The 22,486-nt window shown below is 37.7% G+C and overlaps 1 protein-coding gene across 1 annotated transcript; it reads left to right on the forward strand.

The window, feature by feature from the left end:
* The first annotated feature begins 21,121 nt into the window (after positions 1–21,121).
* LOC149187307 (bifunctional cytosolic FAD synthase/FAD diphosphatase-like) lies at positions 21,122–21,568 on the forward strand. Its single transcript, XM_089409610.1, has one exon. The coding sequence runs from the start codon at positions 21,122–21,124 to the stop codon at positions 21,566–21,568; it is 447 nt and encodes a 148-aa protein (XP_089265736.1).
* The last annotated feature ends 918 nt before the right edge of the window (positions 21,569–22,486 follow it).

The following is a 22,486-nucleotide window of genomic DNA, read 5'->3' on the forward strand; positions in this document are numbered from 1 at the left end:
CGGACAGTGTGGGTAGTCTAAACTCCAGTGCAACTGATGGATGAGATCACAGGCAGAGAACACACAGTTAACCACTGCAGTTCATGATAGCACAACAGTTGCATGGGCCAGCACACGTCTTTGCCACCTCACTCCACCAACAATCACGCAGAAATTAATGAGCGCTCAGCTGAAATTCGTAGGCTGTTATCCAACTTGCACTTGCAAAACATGTTCTTTTTTTTCACCCAAGCTGGCTACGTTGTTGCATCCAGGAAGCAATGTTCGGGTTTTCTTGCCTGGTTCCCTTTCTCACATTGTCCAGCACACAGCTCCAGGTTATAGATCTTTACCAAAACCAGGTAGTCTGTGTCAGATTCAAAGTTCCGTTGATATAAATGACAATACATCTTTGTCTTCTGATTGTTCCTTTAGTGAAGGAAGTTTGCAGGGCCCTGAAAGTGGATCTGACCAAGAAATTGATCAATCACATGTTAAGTGAAGGCTCAGACCTTGAAATTATGTGCAAGGATAGGTCAAGACATTCACCAAGTAGCTTGACTAGAAACTCTTGTGTGAAGTTGAAAGCTTCCGAGTCAAATGATAAAATGAGTAAAGATGTAGAAGGAAAGAGCAAAGTTGGGAAAAAAACATGTTGAACCACTAATCTCTTTATCGGATGGTGAGCATGGAAAAGACAAAGAAGTTGATCACTATGATCTGTCTACAATTTCTGACAGTATACCACTGATGCGCCATGATGCATTGCAGTCATGGCTATGGCCAGTCCTGCCTGTTCCTGGCCCTTTTTCATCTGCAAAAGAATCTATACTATCTAGCTATGCCAACCTGTCAATAGGAACTGTGGATAGAGAGCCCAAGAAGTATACGCTTTTAGATTTTACAAATGGGGATGGTATGAATGTCATGTATGCATTCTCTAATGAACAGTCATGTTATTCACCAATAATGGTTTGTGCTCGTTTTTTTATAATCGTTCAGCAGATGCAATTTTTAACATTGTTGTCAAAGCTGATGAGTCAATCGAGTCTCCTGTTGAATCTGGAGCACCAACAGCAGAATACATGATCAACCTGTGGTTTCATCAGAACCACTAAAAGTTATTCCTATGCAAGAGATTCCCTGTCTTGGTCCAGGTCAAACAATAGAGGCAGAGTTGTATGTTTCTTTTCATCATCAATTAGTACCTCTCAAGTTGGGTGTCCATTGCAATAAGGATGGCTAATGACAGCAGTTCCTCACATATCTACAGAGAAGAAAACACTGAAGCAATTACAAGCTCGGCATACCTGAAACGCAGTATCCTGGATGTACAAAGAAGACTGTGTATATATATTGCAGAAATAACAAGGGTTACATCTCGGCTCTATATTCAGATCTGTCTAGACATATCACAACGAATATATGTGATACTCAGTATACCTATGATTAAGAAATATCTATGGAGGTATAAACCTAGGAATATATATGAACATCATCTCGTCAACCTGCAAGTGTTTTCATCAAAGAGATGAAGTTGAAGGATCTATCCTATGATCAAGGATCTCAGCATACAATTTATATTGGCCTGCATACCTCAGTGTGAACTGTAATTTGATATCTCTCAATGGGTATTTGAAATAAAATTCCACGGTTGCAATCACAGTTTAGACACACATGGAGATCTAACCTTCAAGTAGACTTCATGGATATGATAAAGAAGCAACAGTGAGGGTCTCAATGATGATGTAACAAACACAAGAAAGACCACCACAGAAGGAACAGGAAGAGGAATGAGGGAAAAGGACAAGCTGTTGAGGCCAAAGCAGGGGGTGGTAAAATAACACAAATGCCAAGGGAGAAGCGGTTGCAAGCACGAGCAGAGAAGACTGAAAAAGGCCAAACAAGTAGGGACACACCCAAGGCAGCCACAGCACAGTTCAAGGAGAAGGCACCCCCAGCCAAGCAAGCAAAATCAGAGAAAATTGGTTCTACAGGAAGTTAGCAGACTGTTTCTACAGGAAGACAGAGGACTGTTTCTACAGGAAGCCAGCGAACTGTTTCTACAGGAAGTTTGAAAAGAGGGAAGCCAAAGGAGAAATCGGCCGAGATTTTAGCCAAGGAGGCCACCAGGGCCGTCAAAGATGAGGAGAGAGATTGGTTGCTCAGAGGATGAGCAACACTTTCAGTAGGGGGGTGATGATGAGCCCCAAAAATGGACAATTATTTGGGCTCATTCAACCTCCTAATTTGACTTAATCCACCATTCTCATTAGTTTATTGCATGTTTTTTATTATATTTATGTTAATAGAGTGAATTTGGTTAGTCATTATGCCAACAAGTCTAATGGGTGCTTTGTGTAGCCTTTTGGTCAACTTGGAGACAAAATTGAAGGTCTTAATGAGCACTTGGCAGCCAAATTCGTGGGAGAACAAGCTAGAGGATTTGTAGGAAGGTGCCCCTTCATTTATGGGCCCTTACCTCGAATTCTCCACCATCAGCTCGGAGTTCAAGGGCCACCGAATCAATCAGCACAAGGGCAGCCAAGCAAGTCAAGTAGGACTGCTGTTAACTCCAAGTTTTGGGCAGCCGAGTCCCTAAAGTTTAGGAGGACTGTTGGGTCCTCAATTTGTATAAATAAGAAGGCTTAGGGCCTCATTTTGGTTAGCCAGTGGATGTTAGCTAGTTAGCCAGTAGATAGTAGCTAGTAGTTAGTCATTTCGTAGCCTTGTTGTAGTCATTTTGTAGTTCGATTTTTATGCAATAGATTAGCTTTGCTTTCAGCTCATGTTCAAGTTCTTCTTGTGGACAGTTTTGATGTAACTCTTCATTTCTTGATCAATAAAGATGAATCCATCTTTGCACCAGCTTTAAATCTCTCTTAGGAGGCTGTAGCTCTTGGGGTTGGGCCCATCTCAAGTGCCCAGTACCTCCTTCGTTTATCTTTATGTGTTTGCTGCGTTCTTAAAATAAAATCTGCTATTTAGATTTAGATCTTGCTTCGTTATTTAGATTTCTTTTGATGGTTAAAGTAGCTGTTTATGTTTAGAATATATTGGTAGGATAATAACAGGAAAAGCTCCAAAAAAGGGTCAACAAACGCTTTTGGTTTCACCTCTTCCTTATTGGATCAGGGGCTGGAGTTGAAGTAACCATGCTGTCCCAAACAAAAACACTTTCTTTGCTTCACCATGCAATCATTAGTGTTTGAATCTCGTTCGTAGAACTTGATATCAGTTTGGATGCATGCTTAGGTTTATGATCACTTAGTTTCATAGTTGTTTCACATGGTTTCACTGCAAATAAACTTCTGTTCATTTCCTTTTGCTGTTAGGTCAGATTAGAGTGAAGTAACTAGGTCATAGGTTTTATAACTAGATCTTTGTTTTCTTGCATGACTTTGTTTGTTCAGTTTGAAAAACCACTTGCAGAGTACCTGTGATCCTTCCTTACCTGCCCATACTCCATCCAACCTACCTGCTTCATCCTTCACTTATAAACCTTACCTTACATTTGCCTCATCTGCTTACTTTGCCATGATTCTCATCTTCTTGTGCAACATCGCTTCATCCATCCTTGAACAAATCCAATCACTCCTTAGCCTCATCCACCAAGTCCTGGACCTCTTCACACCCCTATTTCACCTCCATACTCATTCCTCCATCTTTATCCCTCCATCCATGCTCCAAAATCCCATTTCGAAACATCCTGTAGAAGAATTACAGAACATCTTGTAGAAATCCTGAACATCCTGTAGAAACCCCTGCAGACTTCCTGTAGAAGTTCATAAACACGGTTGCATGGCATCCGGACTTTGTGAAACTCTCTGAAAGGATGTTAGGGACCCCTTAGACCCTCTCTGAACCTTCCCAACCTTTCCCAAGCATTTCTCCTCCTTGATCCACCTCTGCACAGTGAAAAGCTAGTTAAAAGCACATGCATGATAATTCCAACAACTTAATCAAAAATACAAAAAGATGTTTTCTTCAGATAGTGATAACTTAGACACATGCATTTTACCTTCCTAGAAGTAATGGCATCTCTTTCAGTAGTTTGCATGCTCTCCTTTGCGTCAGTAGGACTAGCTGGTAGAATTAGGGTTTGCGTTTCTTTTTTGTCTTTCGGTTTCTTTTCACAATTAGATTAGCTTCCTTCGAGTTAGCTTTCGTCCATCAATTAAAAAGCTTCTTCTAAGAGCTCATAGAAGTTGGCTTAAGCTCCTAGCGGACTTGTGCCAGCTGACCAAGTGACAGCTGTGGCAAGAGCTAGTACTTGTGCATACAGCACCGTCGCTTCCAAGTTTGTTACGAACTACCGGGTTGATAAAATTAAAGAAGGGAGTTCTAGGAGTTGTAGCATTATTGCTACAATACTGGGGCCCACCAGAATCCTCACTTTGGGCGTCATCATGTGTCTTACATATGCAAATGGCAACTGATCCTGAGGATTGAAGATTTCTAATTCATTGAATAACATGCAAGAAAATCGCTTCATTGGAAGGGTGTGCGAAGGGTGTGCTTTCTCAATATCAGTGCAGTATCAGGAACATCTGTAATGCCAACAACACACAAAATCAAAAAATCAGTTAAAGAGAGAAGCAACCTCAAAAAAAATCTCAGATGCTATCACACTAAAACTTCACCATAATTGAGCAAAGTTGAGTTCTCGTACCACTGTTGTAGGAAGCTTTTCAAAGCTCCAAGGTTGCAAGCCATTGGCACATTAATTTTCCATTTGATATCTCACAGCTACTTTGTTCCCCCCAACTTTCTCCATCTGACTATAAAAATGGCTTCCTCCCTGGTATCAGTATAACAGGGAAACGATAAAGAATACCAAATGTAACCAATTACCTGGCAAAAGCAATAAAGGCCTTGTGCATTGGGGTGCTGAAGGAGAAGGGTGTTCAAAGGGTGTGCTTTCTCAATATCAGTGCAGTATCAGGCACATCTGTAATGCCAACGACACACAAAATCAAAAAATCAGTTAAAGAGAGAACCAACCTCAAAACAAATCTCAGATGCTATCAAACTAAAACTTCACCATAATTGAGCAAAGTTGAGTTCTCGTACCACTGCTGTAGGAAGCTTTTCAGAGCTCCAAGGTTGCAAGCCATTGGGACAGTAATTTTCCATTTGATATCTCACAGCTACTTTGTTCCCCCCAACTTTCTCCATCTGACTATAAAAATGGCTTCCTCCATGGTATCAGTATAAGAGGGAAACGATAAAGAATACCAAATGTAACCAATTACCTAGCAAAAGCAATAAAGGCCTTGTGCATTGGGGTGCTGAAGGAGAATTGTCAATATGTCAGCTACAAAATATATCCATCCCATGTTAGTAATTTATTTTTGCACACAACTTAGAAACTGATTAGAAGCATATGTTAAAAATAACATAGACATACTTTAATGTACATTTTGCTGAATTTAACAATAGTATTGGCTTATTAGATTCTATTTGGAACAACTTAGCAAATGAAACTGAAAATTTTGGGAGTTTTATATGCCATTTATGCTTTTTATTTACCTTTGTTCTGCTTGTCCATTGCAAGTATTAGATCAAACCCTTAAAAGTTTGTAGGTGATATAGACCTTGATATAGAAGTTATCTCTATTCCATGTTTCTTGGTTTCATTCTTCGTCTTGGGATCTGCAGGATCGCCCTTCAAATAATTTCAACATATTAATACGTGATACCTATTTATTGCAGTATAATAGACAAAAATACCAATTCAATTATCCTTGACCCATGATAAGCTAGAAGCTACCTCATGGTAGTCAATAGTTCTAGCAGAGTCAATTTTGAATGCTGATGTCAATCCCCTTTTCTGCACAGCATCACGAAATACAGCCTCTGCAGTGGGACTCTGAAAAAATGTTGCCTTCCAAGAACAAGAATAAAAAGAGATTATTTTCCTGGAGAGATTAGCAAATATTTTTTCAACTACTTAAGATATCTAAACTTGCAATGCTTTTATCATCCCCAATTGCAACAATAGGAGCCAATAACAAATCATTATCCTTGACAAATCATATAATAATTTTTCCACAGCTACTAATCAGTATCCTTCTTGACACTGATATGCATCACGGCCTTGAAAAAGCAATCATGAGCATTGAGATATCAACGGTAACTAGTTACTAGAATTTCTGCTTTGTAACTCTACATGAAATATTTAGTTACCATGAATTGGTAATTATTCTACAAAGTTTTTATGAAGAAGTTTATAGTGGATATTATCTCATGTGATTGTTCTTTTTGTTGTTGGAAATAATACTGAGAGGGGGGGGTGAATCAGTATTATCAGATCAATCAAACTTTTCAATTTCATACTCAGAAACATATACGCTACTTCAATTAAGTGAACCTGCGTGTACACGCTACTGTGTCTAATGAAACTCGCGTATATCCAGAGATCTTATAATTCAGTTAGCTTAATCTTCAGTAAATGCATCAGATCATTATTAAGCATATTAACAGTAAACAGGTGCAGAATAACAGAACAGAACATCACACAAGAGCCACACACATGAACACAAAGATATAAGGTGGAAACCCAATGTGGGTGAAAACCACCTGCTGCAAGTCATCTCAATCTTCTTCTTAATAAGAAAATCCTTTTACAATATTTGTACTGGTGCAGTCTTATACCAGTACGGGAGCTACAACCCCCTTTGCTCTTGTACTAGCCGATCCATTTACTAGTACGCAGGCTGCTACCTGCTACAATGTTCCAAAGATCTCCTTTAGCTTTTGTACTAGCTTAGATACTAGTACGTAGGTGCTTGCCTACAATCTTCTCACCTCCAGGTACCACGTTTCATCAATTTTCAGACTGGATACACTGAAGCACAACACATAATCTGCAAGGCCACTTTTCATCCAATTTTCATACTAGACCCATAACTATCATTGAAGCTCAAAACAATCATCAAACTCTGAATCACTGAAACCCTGTTAACAACAGTCACCAGAACACAGAACAGATACAGAACTCTGTAATAACCATCAGATCCATCTGCAACTTCAAATATCAAGCTTTACAATGTATACGCTACTTCGATGAATCAAACCCGCGTGTATACGCGCTTTTACCAAAGACAACCCGCGTACAGATCTAAAAATAATTTCTCATAACTTGCAGCTGTACCAGACATCAGTCATACTCATAACACTTATAAAACTATACATGCGTCAGTATGTAGATCTAGAATAAGCATCATAAAGATAGTTCATTTCAAACCATTTGATCCCGATCTCTCCTTAGATCTAGTTCTCCATCAACCGGTGAGATCTCTCCTTAGCTCAGATCAAGCAATGCATCATCAACCCATAACACTGCATACTGGATCTAATGCTTCATCAGATATTCAAGACATTTCAGATGCACTTGCCTAATGATTTCCTTCCCTTTATATAGCCTTAGGCCTTGTTCAATACCAAGAGCCAAAACCATAGAAATCCAATACCATCAACTTCAAAACTAGGGATCAACACGTCCGCCGAGATGCCAAGGTCCAAAACCATAGGCACAACTTCCAAGGAATAACCGCTATGGACCAAAGGTACTTTTCCACATACACGCGCTTTTTCTGAATCCAACTAGCGTGTACACGCGACTTGGGCTTAACTAACCTGCGTGTATGAACTTTCTCTTCTTCTTATAGTCTGATCATCAATTCCTTGCTGCTGACCTTCTGTACTATGATTTGTCATCAGTGAGGTTTGCCATCAAGGACAACACTTATCTCATAATGCCAACAATCTCCCCCTTTGGACTTGATGGCAAAGCTAACTTGTCACACATAGAACTATCATCTGATTCCTTTGAGCTGTCCTCCATCAGTCACATCTGATATCTCTTCTGAAGATTCACCTAGTTATACATAAGTGAGATATTCTTCTATGAGAGGGTTGCCATCAAGTACAATACATGCATCATAATGCCAACAATCTCCCCCTTTGGACTTGATGGCAACAACATCAAATCACTCTCCCCCTTTGACATCAAGGGCAAAGGGTGAACCAAGATATTCTCTTCCTTTGCTGAATCATTCCACTGTCCATACTCCCCCTGAGTACCTGCTGAAATCTCTGAATAATCTCCCCCTTTGTATATGCCAAGGTGTACCAATCTGTCCATGCTCCCTCTGAGTACATGCTGAATCTCTGTACCGTTGAAGTGTGCTGTTCATGCTCTTCCTGACTGTAGGCAAGATCTACAAAAGATGTTCTTCAAGAAGAACATGACTCTATACATCATAAAAGACCTTCCTATCACCAAAGACTCATACATACATCCATCTCTCAACTAAGTGAGGATATACAAAAATTGACTCATCCACCCAACCAAGTGGGGATACATCAAAAGTTTACATATGACAACCAATCATATTGCATCAATCATCCCAGGCATAGTGGGGAAACCAAAATAGGCCGTTACATGACCTTGACACCATGAAAGAGATACCACAAAAGAGATATATGACATAGAGACGTAAGAACTAGACCAAGACTTATGAAAGTCACCAGCAGCATCTGATAATCACCATTCAGATCAACAACCAAGAGATCCTTCTGTTCTCCTTTCGCCTTTGTTCCATCTGAAACCAACAACAAAAGTGAACCAGAACCAAAAACTTTAAGATAATGCCAACAATGCATCATTGGAAGATTATCTGCTCCCCCTGAACCTGTGCCAGATGATCTCTGTCAGACCCATATCAGACTTTCTGCAACCAACATCTGTCCCTGCTGATTTTCTTCAAAACTCCATATACGCGTCTGTATACACATAAACAAGCGTATATACACGGATATCCCTTACGCAACACGCGTATACCATATACGCGACTATCCTCTTGTAAAACCGCATATGCACGCGAATATCCTTTAATCAGCACGCGTACACAAATTTCCATATCAACAACCTATAAATGTCCTGCAGCAAGGTATGTCTGAACATAGATGTCAACTCCTCCTTTTAAACATCATCATGAAATCATTCACATTACATGTGAAACCACCATAGCCATTACATCAACGTCAAGATCTACAAGCTCCAAGTATCATTTCTTGGGAACATCTGCATCAATCATCATATGTAAGTATCAACCTATCATCATAAGAACTCATCACCATGTCTCCAATAAAGCAACTTTGAGTAGTTATCCATGTGTCAGCACTATGTATCTTGAGCTCAAGCTCATTTGACAAAACTTCTTGATATCATCAACAGCAACAATCCTTATCCACATGAGTGCCTGCATCATAACTGTATGATCTTTATGCATATGACAACAGCAGTATATAAGTGACTCATCATCAAGTGAGGAAGATGTGTATTCAAGCTTTGTACTTCTCCTTGTTCTTATGAAGATCACCATGTAAGCACCATATATGCATCATCAAAGAATCAACCATAAATCTGATCTGAACATTTTCTATGTAACTTCAAGAATCATATGAGAGTTTATCATAGACAACTCACAACATCATATCATAGCAAGATATATCATTTATCCATATAAGAATCATCACCAAGGATTATTAACCATAATGCCAACAATGAATTACTAAAGGCATATGCTCCCCCTCAACCAGTGCCATTTGTTAGATCTGATCATGCATATATCAGCAGTAAGCATCAAAACATCTTCATCCTCAAGTTAGGATCAAAACACTTCCAGACATCATACAAGTAACAAAACATTTCCACACATCCTCAGCAGACTGTAGCTATTAACCAATAGAGCAAATAATGGACTGAATCATATCAGATCCCTTTTCTGAGCCTGTCCCCACTGCTTTTCTTCATACTGACATATACGCGACTTTGCAGTGTCGAACTCGCGTATATACGCGACTTCCCTTTAAGGAACTTGCGTATGAGATTCAGGACACTGAAGGTTTACACTTTCAGCTCCCCCTGAGTCTGATATGTCTGTGCTGTGCTGTGTCTCAGTACATTGTGCTGACTGTACTTCCTTCTTCCTCCATATCTTCAAGTGTGATGAGGTTTTCTCCTTTCGGTGTGATGTCCATCCTTTGTTCCTGCATTCCTTTGCTATATGTCCAAGCTTGTTACATGCATAACATCTAACATGTTTCATGTTCCTTCTGTAGCAATCAGCAACTTTGTGACCATACATATTGCAAGCAAAGCAATATCCATTAAAGTACCTTGATTGAGATGACCTGTCCGCATAATAGTCTTGAACTCTTCTTCTTCTACATCTAGCTGCAACATGTCCAAGATTATGACATACATAACATTCAACATTATTCATAGGAGGAGTAAAATATTTTCTTTGAGGACTTTCTTTCCTTGGTTGATGATGAGGTTGACCTTTCATCTCCTTGTTGATCATTTTGGATTTCTCTTTAGAGTTCCTTGCCTCACCTTGTGAACTAGATTCACCTTCAACAGATTCATGGAAACCAAGACCAGTCTTTATAGCAGGGGACCTTTGACTACTAAGAATATCATCCAATACTTTAGAGCTATCTTGAAATCGTAAAAGCTTATCCTTTTCTTCTAGTTTACCTTTCAAGATATTTACCTCAACCTGAAGCTGTTCTTCCTTTTCAAGAGATTTCTTTTTCAAAACTTCTTCAGCTTTCCTTCCTTCTTCCATTTGTTCCCTTAGTTTGAGAATTTCTTTTTCTTGTTCTTCATACAGATCCTGCTGCATTTCACGAACTCGGAAGGCACATTCTAGTTGAGATTTTAAGCTGGTGACTTCGTTTTCTTGTTTTGCAATAGCTTGGAGTAGATCTGTATTCTGCTTCTTTGATTCTTCAAGATCTCCTTTTAGTGAGGGGATTGTAGCTTCAAGATTTTCATAGTAGCTGGATCTATCTTTGAGTTTCTTGATGGTTGTGCTTCTTTCGTTGACTTCTTTTCTTAATGATGTCACTTCATGCTGCAATTTTTGACATTGGTCTTCCTTGTCCTTGAGAAGCTTTCTTACCTTGTTTCCTTCTTCTAGTTGGGCCTTTAGTTTGGTAACTTCTTCTTCCCTTTTGTTCAATAGATCTTGTTGATCTTTAACTTTGTCTGCAAACCTTCTAAACATTGCCTCTATTTGACACTTTTCTTGCTCACCCATATCACTTCCATCACTTTCACAAGGAAATATAGCAGGAACATCAGAGGATAACACATTCATACCTGATAATGATTCTGAATCTAATTCTGAATCTGATTCTGAATCTGAAGAACTTCTTATACCTAATCCCCAATCGACTCTCCCACTGTCATAGATCTTCTGAGATGTCTTCTTCTTCTTATGAGCTTTCTTCTTAAGCTTCTTTTCCATTGTTCCACGGATCTCCTTCAAGCGATCAAGCTTCTACCAAAGGACCCGCTCTGATACCAATTGTTGGAAATAATACTGAGAGGGGGGGGTGAATCAGTATTATCAGATCAATCAAACTTTTCAATTTCATACTCAGAAACATATACGCTACTTCAATTAAGTGAACCCGCGTGTACACGCTACTGTGTCTAATGAAACTCGCGTATATCCAGAGATCTTATAATTCAGTTAGCTTAATCTTCAGTAAATGCATCAGATCATTATTAAGCATATTAACAGTAAACAGGTGCAGAATAACAGAACAGAACATCACACAAGAGCCACACACATGAACACAAAGATATAAGGTGGAAACCCAATGTGGGTGAAAACCACCTGCTGCAAGTCATCTCAATCTTCTTCTTAATAAGAAAATCATTTTACAATATTTGTACTGGTGCAGTCTTATACCAGTACGGGAGCTACAACCCCCTTTGCTCTTGTACTAGCCGATCCATTTACTAGTACGCAGGCTGCTACCTGCTACAATGTTCCAAAGATCTCCTTTAGCTTTTGTACTAGCTTAGATACTAGTACGTAGGTGCTTGCCTACAATCTTCTCACCTCCAGGTACCACGTTTCATCAATTTTCAGACTGGATACACTAAAGCACAACACATAATCTGCAAGGCCACTTTTCATCCAATTTTCATACTGGACCCATAACTATCATTGAAGCTCAAAACAATCATCAAACTCTAAATCACTGAAACCCTGTTAACAACAGTCACCAGAACACAGAACAGATACAGAACTCTGTAATAACCATCAGATCCATCTGCAACTTCAAATATCAAGCTTTACAATGTATACGCTACTTCGATGAATCAAACCCGCGTGTATACGCGCTTTTACCAAAGACAACCCGCGTACAAATCTAAAAATAATTTCTCATAACTTGCAGCTGTACCAGACATCAGTCATACTCATAACACTTATAAAACTATACATGCGTCAGTATGTAGATCTAGAATAAGCATCATAAAGATAGTTCATTTCAAACCATTTGATCCCGATCTCTCCTTAGATCTAGTTCTCCATCAACCGCTGAGATCTCTCCTTAGCTCAGATCAAGCAATGCATCATCAACCCATAACATTGCATACTGGATCTAATGCTTCATCAGATATTCAAGACATTTCAGATGCACTTGCCTAATGATTTCCTTCCCTTTATATAGCCTTAGGCCTTGTTCAATACCAAGAGCCAAAACCATAGAAATCCAATACCATCAACTTCAAAACTAGGGATCAACACGTCCGCCGAGATGCCAAGGTCCAAAACCATAGGCACAACTTCCAAGGAATAACCGCTATGGACCAAAGGTACTTTTCCACATACACGCGCTTTTTCTGAATCCAACTAGCGTGTACACGCGACTTGGGCTTAACTAACCTACGTGTATGAACTTTCTCTTCTTCTTATAGTCTGATCATCAATTCCTTGCTGCTGACCTTCTGTACTATGATTTGTCATCAGTGAGGTTTGCCATCAAGGACAACACTTATCTCATAATGCCAACATTTGTTCCATTTTCTACTGGCAAGTTGAACTCATGATTAAATATTAAAAAATGTGCATCATTATAAACTTAAAAACTTATGTAAACATGAAGCGGGCTCACGTATTTGAATAACACTGAAACACATCACTCAGCACTAAAAACAGAAAGATGGAAACCAAACCCTTGGCCCTGGATTCCACTAAAATGTTTCAGCTAGAGTTAGTGACTAAAGACACTAAAATGTTTCAGCTAGAGTTAATGACTAAAGACACAAACATTGAGTGTAGAGAGCATAATGAGCCACACTCCTTGGTGACCGGCTCTGTTTTGACATGAAATTGACAACCAGAAACACAGAAAAAATAATCCTTGAACCCAATTTACATTTGAAAGCGAAATTCTCTTTCTGATTTTGGTATATCATCACCTTCAACAAATAAGTTTCAAAATATATTTTCCATAAGGAAAAAATGTCAATCTAAATGATTTATTGTTAACCTTCAGGTCTCTAATTTCTCTGCTTCACCTTCATTTTTAAACCCGATATAATCTTTGAACCCGATTTACATTTGAAAGTGAAATTCTCTTTCTGATTTTGGTATAAGAATGTCAATAATTTGTTTCGCTAAAATAATAATCATATAAACAGATGCAACAACCCAACTATATACATAAATGAATATATAAATATCTAATAAAGTTTTATGTTAATAAATTTCACAAATGAAAAATTCAATGAATGCGTTTGTAAATACTTTCTTGACATTAAAATATATGTATTGATGGAGTTTAGAAAATGCGCAGCAAATTTAAGAAGGAATGCCTAAAACACAAACGACATGCTTTCACCATTGTATTTTTTATTAAATTTAATAAAATTGCTGGACGGACAGGATATATGCCTAAAACGCATGAACGACATGCTTTCACCATTGTATTTTTTAATTAAATTTAATAAAATTCATGTGCCGATAGGATATTCCGTAAGTCTATGGCATAGTCTAACAATAGGTGTATATTTTGAAATCAAATAGGATATTTGTGTGCCCATGATTTCTGGCTAAAATAGTTTACAATGCCGGTAAGGAGAGAGAATATGAAAGTTGTCGAAAATGAAGCCTATGGCATAGTGTGTATATTTTGAAATCAAACAGGATATTTGTGTGCCCATGATTTCTGGCTAAAATAGTTTACAATGCTAGTAAAGAGAGAGAATATGAAAGTTGTCGAATGAACTTTTCAGCGAAGGGTGGAATTCAAACAATTACCATGTTAAACTAAATTCATAAATAACCATACCCATCGGTTGCAAAGTAATTTAGCCAATTAAAATAGCCATTTTACCAAAATTGTGTAATTTATCCAATGAGACAAACATAAAAACTTGACAATAACTATTAATATTCAACAAAACATAGGCCTTTTTTCTCACTACCTTTGTACAACGAGAGCAGAGAATGTCTTCCCCCAGGGTGCCAATAGCTTTTCGAGAGAACTTGGCCCTTGGTCCATAATTCTGATATTCGGCATAGAAAAGAGCCATTCTTGATACATTTTCCACAGTCTGCCACACTCTGTGAACATCTGGATTGGAATTGAAATCCCTCATATATTCTTTGGTTCCATCCACTCTGCAGTGTTGAAAGACCAACCATGCTCAGTGAGCAGCGTCTGTCTCATCCCCCGTTGTTATGGGATTCGTCTCACTAGAATTTGATTTAAATTAACGGGGCACACCAGAATTTGATTTAAGCTAACAGCGGCGCAGCAGAATGGAACAGTTGTCGAATACTGTGGCCAGTGGCGCACCAAAATGGAATAGTTGTCGAATACTGCTAGAATTTGATTTAAATTAACGGGGGCACACCAGAATTTGATTTAAGCTAACAGCGGCGCAGCAGAATGGAACAGTTGTCCAATACTGTGGCCAGCGGCGCACCAGAATGGAATAGTTGTCGAATACTGCGGCCAGCTATAACAAAATTTTGTGCATGAAGGTGGTTGGATTCATGCCCCACTAACCAAGGTAGGATCGGTTGCCGCTTGGTTAAAGCGGTTTGCAATTCAAATCAACGGCCTACCACAATCTAATCGTCTAACATGAAATCGAACGGTGCAAACAGAGGACACGAGGGCAGCCAGGGAGTTGTTTTCACATAAGAACGCCTTACGACGTAATTAGGGCTTTCTTCATTCTTCTGCAAGTATATATTAAGGGCTAGATTATAGTCCCTTTTAAAAAAATTGGATCAACAAGTGTATCTTAAGGGCTAGCATATAGTCCCTTTTAAAAATTTTGGATCGAGTGCGCAGTTGAGATGTGCGGGTCAGGAAGCAAATGATTTCTGTGGGACTAAATTGTATCGTCTAGAATTAGTAACATGGAATTAGCCTTTCAGAGCTTAATCCCAATTAAACCTCCAAAGTTTACATGACTTGTATTTGTGTTGGTAAATAGTTGTAAAGTTAACGATAAAACTGTCAAAGTTTTCAAATTTGTAATGTTTCAAGCTGGGAGATTGTAAATACAATTAATTTTCTACTTAATCATGATTTATTTTACTTAATTATGAATTTATAAAGTGTTGAAAAGATCTAATTTATTGAGATGCAATTTTTTTTTACAAATGTGTAATTGTTCTCATTTTTAGAATTGCAGGCTATAATGTATCAATAGATTCAATACTCTGAAATGTGTAAACTATATAAATCAAGCTTGCAATTCTAACAATTTGTATTAAATTTCAATACTCTGAAATTTTTCTAACAATTTGTATTAAATTTCAATACTCTGAAATTTTTTTAAACACTCCAGTGTGTAAATATATAAATATATAAATTAAGGCGGCAATTCTAACAAATTTTTATTAAATTTAAAACAAAATTGAGTGAAAAATATATCTGAAAAATAACTAAAATGCAAAATAATAATAGAATAATGTTTTAATCATAATTTTTTTTTTTCAATTACTTTATAATATTAAGACAGACACTAAAATATTTAGGTGATATGGTCATTGAAATCATGTTCTCAATAATGGGCATTTATTTGTCATGGAATCACATCTGATCCAAACTATAGATTTTCAAGATTTCTGGTGTCATAATCTTCATGTCACCATGTTTTTATCCGAGTTTTTCCCTCTCTGAAAGCTATGTGATATGCTATTCTGACACGATTTACAAGAACATATTCTGATCGCCAAAATGACTGTCTCAAACGACCGCTTACTGAAAACCCAAAAACATGTCTTGATTGAAAATTTCATTAAAGGTTAATATTAACATTCACCATCTGATATCATAAATACAGCTCTCCAGACCAATCAAGCCTGTAGAATCACACTCTTGCATTCTCCACCACCCTGCATCGTTTCTTCTAAGTGATGTTTTGGCCCACTCATCAGTAGGCAGGCAATAAATTTAGCACATTATGGGAAAATTACTACAAAAAACCCGTATTTCCCATCTAAAAACAAATATAACGAATTAAATCCATGAGCACTTATGACAAACCAGACAAGAAAAATATGTTAACGCAAAATTTCTACAATAAACACGCAAGATAAAAAAAACCTTGAAAGAGGATAATACATCCCAAACAGTTTTCAAGAATGTAGCTTATTATTATGAAGGGAACACTTCAAAACAAAAGTAGTTTTGGAGAATGTAGCTTATTATTATGAATGGAACAATTCAAAACAAAGGCAATAAAAAATTATTCACATCGTATAACGACAATAATCCAATAAGCCAATTTCACAACATAATCCGTTGCCATAGCACAAGAAATAAAAGTGTAACTTCTACAGTATTGAAAGTGGAAAAATAATGTTACAAGGTTAAATCAACGCTTCAAATATGGCAACAACATGTTTCACATGCGCCTTAAACCGGCATAGTCTACCAAAATCAAAGCCAAACACCTAAATGAGGATCGAGACAGAAAGGACCAAATATCATTAATTCACAATGGATTAAAGGGATCTAGAACTTGCTCAAAACAAAGATACTTATTAACCATGGGATTGATAACGAAATGCAGGCGGAAATATGCAGGATCAAGAGTTTCTCAATATGTTGGGCATTAACGTTTGGGTTTGAGGAAATTTCCAAAAACATTGATAGTTTTCATTATAGGTCGAGGGAATTCCAAGTAGATGTACAGCTCAACATCCTGCACAACTATTAGCCTCGCATTAGGTTGTCATTTTCTCTGCTACTATAACGCTTTAGCTTCCCTTAGCGCAGTCATTATCCTGATGCTCACTTCATCAGCGGTATAATTCAATAGAAGCAACACATTTTCACACCAAATCATTTTTCCACAGTACATTTTAAATATAAACCACAACACTACAAACAAGAAAAACCATAACAACAATCAAAGTTAAGTTTTAGGAGGAAGAGCAAGTAAATTCAGTACTGTTCATGTCTGTGAGAGAAGAGTCTGGCCCATGCTGGTGAAGAACGCTGAAGGTAGTGCATGATTCTGATATTCGGCATAGAAAAGAGCCATTCTGATACATTTTCCACACTCTGCCACACTCTGTGAACATCTGGATTGGAATGTGAGCAGTGTCCGTCTCATCGCCCGTTTTATGGGATTCGTCTCACTAGAATTTGATTTAAATTAACGGGGGCACACCAGAATTTGATTTAAGCTAACAGCGGCGCAGCAGAATGGAACAGTTGTCGAATACTGTGGCCAGCGGCGCACCAGAATGGAATGGAATAGTGGTCAAATACTGCGGCCAGCTATAACGAATGGAATAGTTGTCGAATACTGTGGCCAGCTATAACGAAATTTTGTGCATGAAGGCGGTTGGATTCATGCCCCACTAACCAAGGTCCGATCGGTTGCCGCTTGGTTAAAGCGGTTTGCAATTCAAATCAACGGCCTACCACAATCTAATCGTCTAACATGAAATCGAACGGTGCAAACAGAGGACACGAGGGCAGCCAGGGAGTTGTTTTCACATAGGAACGCCTTACGGCGTAATTAATTATATTCATTATTTCTTTTTATTAATTATATTATTAGTAATAATAAAATTTATTTCATTAACTATTTCTTTTTATTTAATTTGATTTTTATTTTTTATTTTTGATTTTGTCTATATTTTATCTTATTTATGCATTTTATTTTATGTTATTTGTTGAGTTTTATTGTTTGAATAATTAAATTTGACCTTATCATTATTTTAGGACCTTCCTTTGATTAAAACAATATATTAATAATAATATATTTAATCTATTCATTATTTCCATATATTTATCAACTCATTCTTTATTCATATTAAGAAAATATATTTATTATAAATATTATTTCCTGATCATGATAGATCTATAAGTGTGTAAGACAGATCTTGTGGGAATGAATAAATAGAGGAATGAGCTATATGGAATGGGAATGTTTGAAGAAGAATCACAAAGCCATATAACCATATGCACAACAAATTAACACACAAAACAAAACTGGCGGAAAAGGCAGAGAGCCATCATGTGGTCTCTCATACTCATGTAATTCTCATTATTGAAATAATTTAATAATACATTTAAATACATGAGTAAGTGGTCTTAAGATAGTGTGTCTATCTTAGACTCACTTGGTCAAGACAATTTCTCAACTTACACACTAATTTAGGAGAGCTAGTTGGAGAGAATCTCTCATCCAAACTAGACTCCTTAGTTTGAGTAATTCTCATGATTTTATTTATTTAATTTAATAATTGGATTTATTATTGATTTTTAAGAGAGTGAGGTTAACATTCCCCCCCTCAATGATAAATCCAAAATTAACAAGGAACCCTCTTCCAAGTTCTCAATTTGATCCTCAAAAAAACATTTGCCAGGAAAACTGCCAAAGCTAGATGTTCAAGAAACTACAATATGAAGAGACCATGAGTCAGCTACACGACTGATTCATCTCTGAATGTCGCTTGACAAATCCATCATGTGCCAAGCCTCAAAAAGATCCAACTGTCCTTTGCTTGAAAACGACATCCGGTGTCCACTGACACAATTTGATGAACGCCTACTGGCGTATTTGCTAATGATGATCACCCACTGGCTGATGGAGATTCCCACTAGTTGCTTCGCTGATGTTCTCAAGACCTTCAGTCTGACAACCACTTGTCAATTTCATTGACATTTTCCCCCCTTTGTCAGCTGAAAGGAGAGGCAATCTTCTCCAAAATATATCTGAACTCCCCCCTATAGGTGTAGGAGTATTTCATTAGTGTACTCCCCCGTTCAACTGCATGAGAGTACCATCTTCATTTGACTATTGGCTACAATATCTGTGAGTGAATCCGATTGTAAAACTTGTATAATCTTTTGGCTGTGGATGACCATTCCTAGGGATCAATCCATGAATAATTTATCTTCTATCTGGCCCACTGTCATTGGTTGTAGCATTTCTCTTATGTATGATTTGACTTGCCGCAATGGCTACAAGGATGGAGATCAAAACATTGATCTTCCAAATGACCGGTTCTTCGACAATGAAGGCATATTGGTTTGACTGCAACTTCAGTTTGTGTGTAGTGATGTCGGTCTACAAGATGCTGAGAACTTGTTGAGGTGATTTGTTCAAGTAATCTAGCATTGACGAACTGAATGGGCTTTGAATAATTAGGGATATGTAAGTTGTCGTTGTCTTTGACATATCCTAAGCCGCGTTGATTTTGATTACGTTGAATTTCTTTCCATGGCTTGATGATGGGTTTGGAAGAAAGTTGAACTGGAACAACCTCAACACTTGAAGCTAGTTGGATGAATGAAGTCGAATGATCAGCTATCTCTGGATTAGTCAAAGACTTGGAAGCAACACACTTCTCTTGCAACTCATTTCTCTGCAGTTGCGAGTCCAGTTCAAGGAACTCAATCGTTTCATGTACATGTTGAAGATGCACTTGAATGTCAGCAAGAGTGGTTTTGCTAATGTGCACCATGTCACCGGCTGATGATAACATTAAATTGTTAATCATTTGGGACAACTGAATGTGTGCCGCCATGTTGCCTTGCTTACTTTGAAGTCAGGCTCGCTTGTACTGTTGTTGATTGCTGATGCTTTAAACACTTGCTTGCTTTCATGCTCGCTTGATGCTTGCTTCAATCAGTTTTAGGCTCGCTTGATGTTGAGAGATTTTCACTTTCTTGAACTTGCTTGATTGAGTACTGACACTTGTGACTTCTTGAATGTACTCACTGAATGTGATGATTTGTAAAAAAAAGGAAAGGGTGTTGAACACTGTTGAAAATGCACCCAAGATACAAATGACAAGTTCAACCTTGATGACTTAGTTGAAGACTTACTTCACTTAATGTATTCACTATAACAAATCAAATGAGGTTGTCAATTACAACTGAAAATGCATCTGTACAATTCAAGAACAGTTTATCTGCAAGTGATACAAAAATTGTTGATGATGTTGATGTCATTAGGCTTGAAATGCTTGATTTTGGAGTGTCCTTAACTTGATTTATTTGATAACATGATGTGAAATTTGCTTTCTTGGAAGATCATCTTATCAAGTTGATGATGTGACACTTTGTGCTTATGAATTTAATCTTGATTACAGGATCTTTGATCGATGACTTGTATATGTAAACTTTCCTATGTGCATGTAGTTATTTTGTTTAAGCATAATAAAGAGAGTTTTTTACAAATTCTACTCAAATCATGTAAGCACATTCACGACACAAAGTGTACCTATGATCCCCTTATTCAATTCCGGGCAGATCTAGGACACGATCACCACAAAAAGAGATGTTTTTATTAACCTTCAATTTACATCATCGTGACAATGTCTTCAGTGAGGCGTCTCAAGCAGAGACTGAGAACTCCTTGGAGGTAGATTGTCTTCAAAAAACTGACTCAACCATCTAGAAATAAAAATATTCACTTATCTCTCCAAATACAAAAATAAATTTACCTTATCACTCCAAAAACAAAAAATTCACTTATGACTTCACAAAAGCACTTATGACTCCATTACATAAAAAAATCTTTCATAACCTTATCTCTCCAAAAGCTCGATAAAAACTATACTTTCACATTAATGCATTCACTCTAAAATCACTTAAAACATGTCCTTATTCCTATTTCGAGTGGAATTGATGGCAGGAATTTGATGTGGATATCCTCCCTAATCTGCTACGTAAAGAGTGATTTCCTGCTCACTCATCTATGTCGATTTACTCATTATACCATCTCAAAACGAAACCAACGTTGCATCTTCTACGAGCAGGATATCCTTCTGTTGAAATGGGAGAACATGAAGGTAGGGAACATGTATGCTCTAAATTGAAGCATCCAATAAGGACAATCTATTTTCAGAATCCAGGGGAATTCCGAGAAATCAATGCATTCACATACGAGATGGAAAAAACCTATGACTTGCAGATGGAGATTATTCGGCTTGATTTTAAGTCTAGTCTAGAAGCACTGCTAAAGGAAAAGTCTGTCAAAGAAATCTTCCTTGGTACCCATATAGGCGACCCTAATGCGGTTGGTCAAGAAAAAAAATTCCCAAGCTCAGAAGGATGGCCACCATTCACGAGAGTGAATCCCATCTTGGATTGGTCATACAGAGATGTATGGGCTTTTATTCTTGCATGCAAAGTTCCATATTGCACACTTTATGATCAAGGATATACTTCAATTGGAAGCATTCATGCACCTGAAAGCGGGAGTACAACAGATTCAAGTTAGTGACATGGTGTTTATCTTTAGTGGAATTGGACCTATTCATTTAGATGTTTCGTTGGTTAGAGTTGAAAAAGCCTTTGGTGTGTGCTTGGCTCCTGATGTAGAATTTGAGGGATATCTGACAAAACGACTAGAGCTGATATCCGAGAGCCATTGCTGATGTGATTCGCTAAGTCCTTTGTGCTTGCCTAAGTCCTTGCTGATCCTATTTGCATGCCCTCTCCATCCGCAAAACCATCCCAATGCCCTCCAGTTTGGTGCATTACACATCAACTGTTTATTGAAAAATACAAAAGCAAAAGACGCTCATGCGAGATAGATTTTTGGAGGTTGAGTGCGATATTTTTGAAAGTGAATGACAGCATACCACACAGCGTGCCAAGTTTTCAATTGAAGGTGTTTGGTGGCCAAAGACCAAACAATGGATGCCCAAAGTAGGAAGGCATTGAGACTCAGCCAATACCCTCCCTCACTTCTAGGACTCGGTTGTCATCAACACTTACTGCTGGTTTTTTTTATGAACCTAAAGCCAAACAACAAAATCAAGGTTCTACATCTACTGGAAATATTAAGGATGATAATGCGACTGCTAAAAGTACAGCTCCACAAGCAAACACATTTTATTCCCTTGCTCTGATACCACATGAAGAAGAATCACAAAGCCATATAACCAAATGCACAACAAATTAACACACAGAACAAAACTAGTGGAAAAGGAAGAGAGCCATCATGTGGTCTCTCATACTCATCTAATTCTCATTATTCAAATAATTTAATAATACATTTAAATACATGAGTAAGTGGTCTTAAGATAGTGCATCTATCTTAAGCTCACTTGGTTGAGACAATTTCTCAACTTACACACTAATTTAGGAGAGCTAGTTGGAGAGAATCTCTCATCCAAACTAGACTCCTTAGTTT

This window comes from Pinus tabuliformis, chromosome 3_1, assembly GCF_031772625.1.
Source record: "Pinus tabuliformis cultivar Carrire ecotype Pingquan chromosome 3_1, CPIR1, whole genome shotgun sequence".
Lineage (NCBI taxonomy): Eukaryota > Viridiplantae > Streptophyta > Pinopsida > Pinales > Pinaceae > Pinus > Pinus tabuliformis.

Excerpts from the sequence above, each read along its gene's own strand:
- LOC149187307 (XM_089409610.1), top strand. The coding sequence starts at position 21,122 with ATGGGAGAACATGAAGGTAGGGAACATGTATGCTCTAAATTGAAGCAT.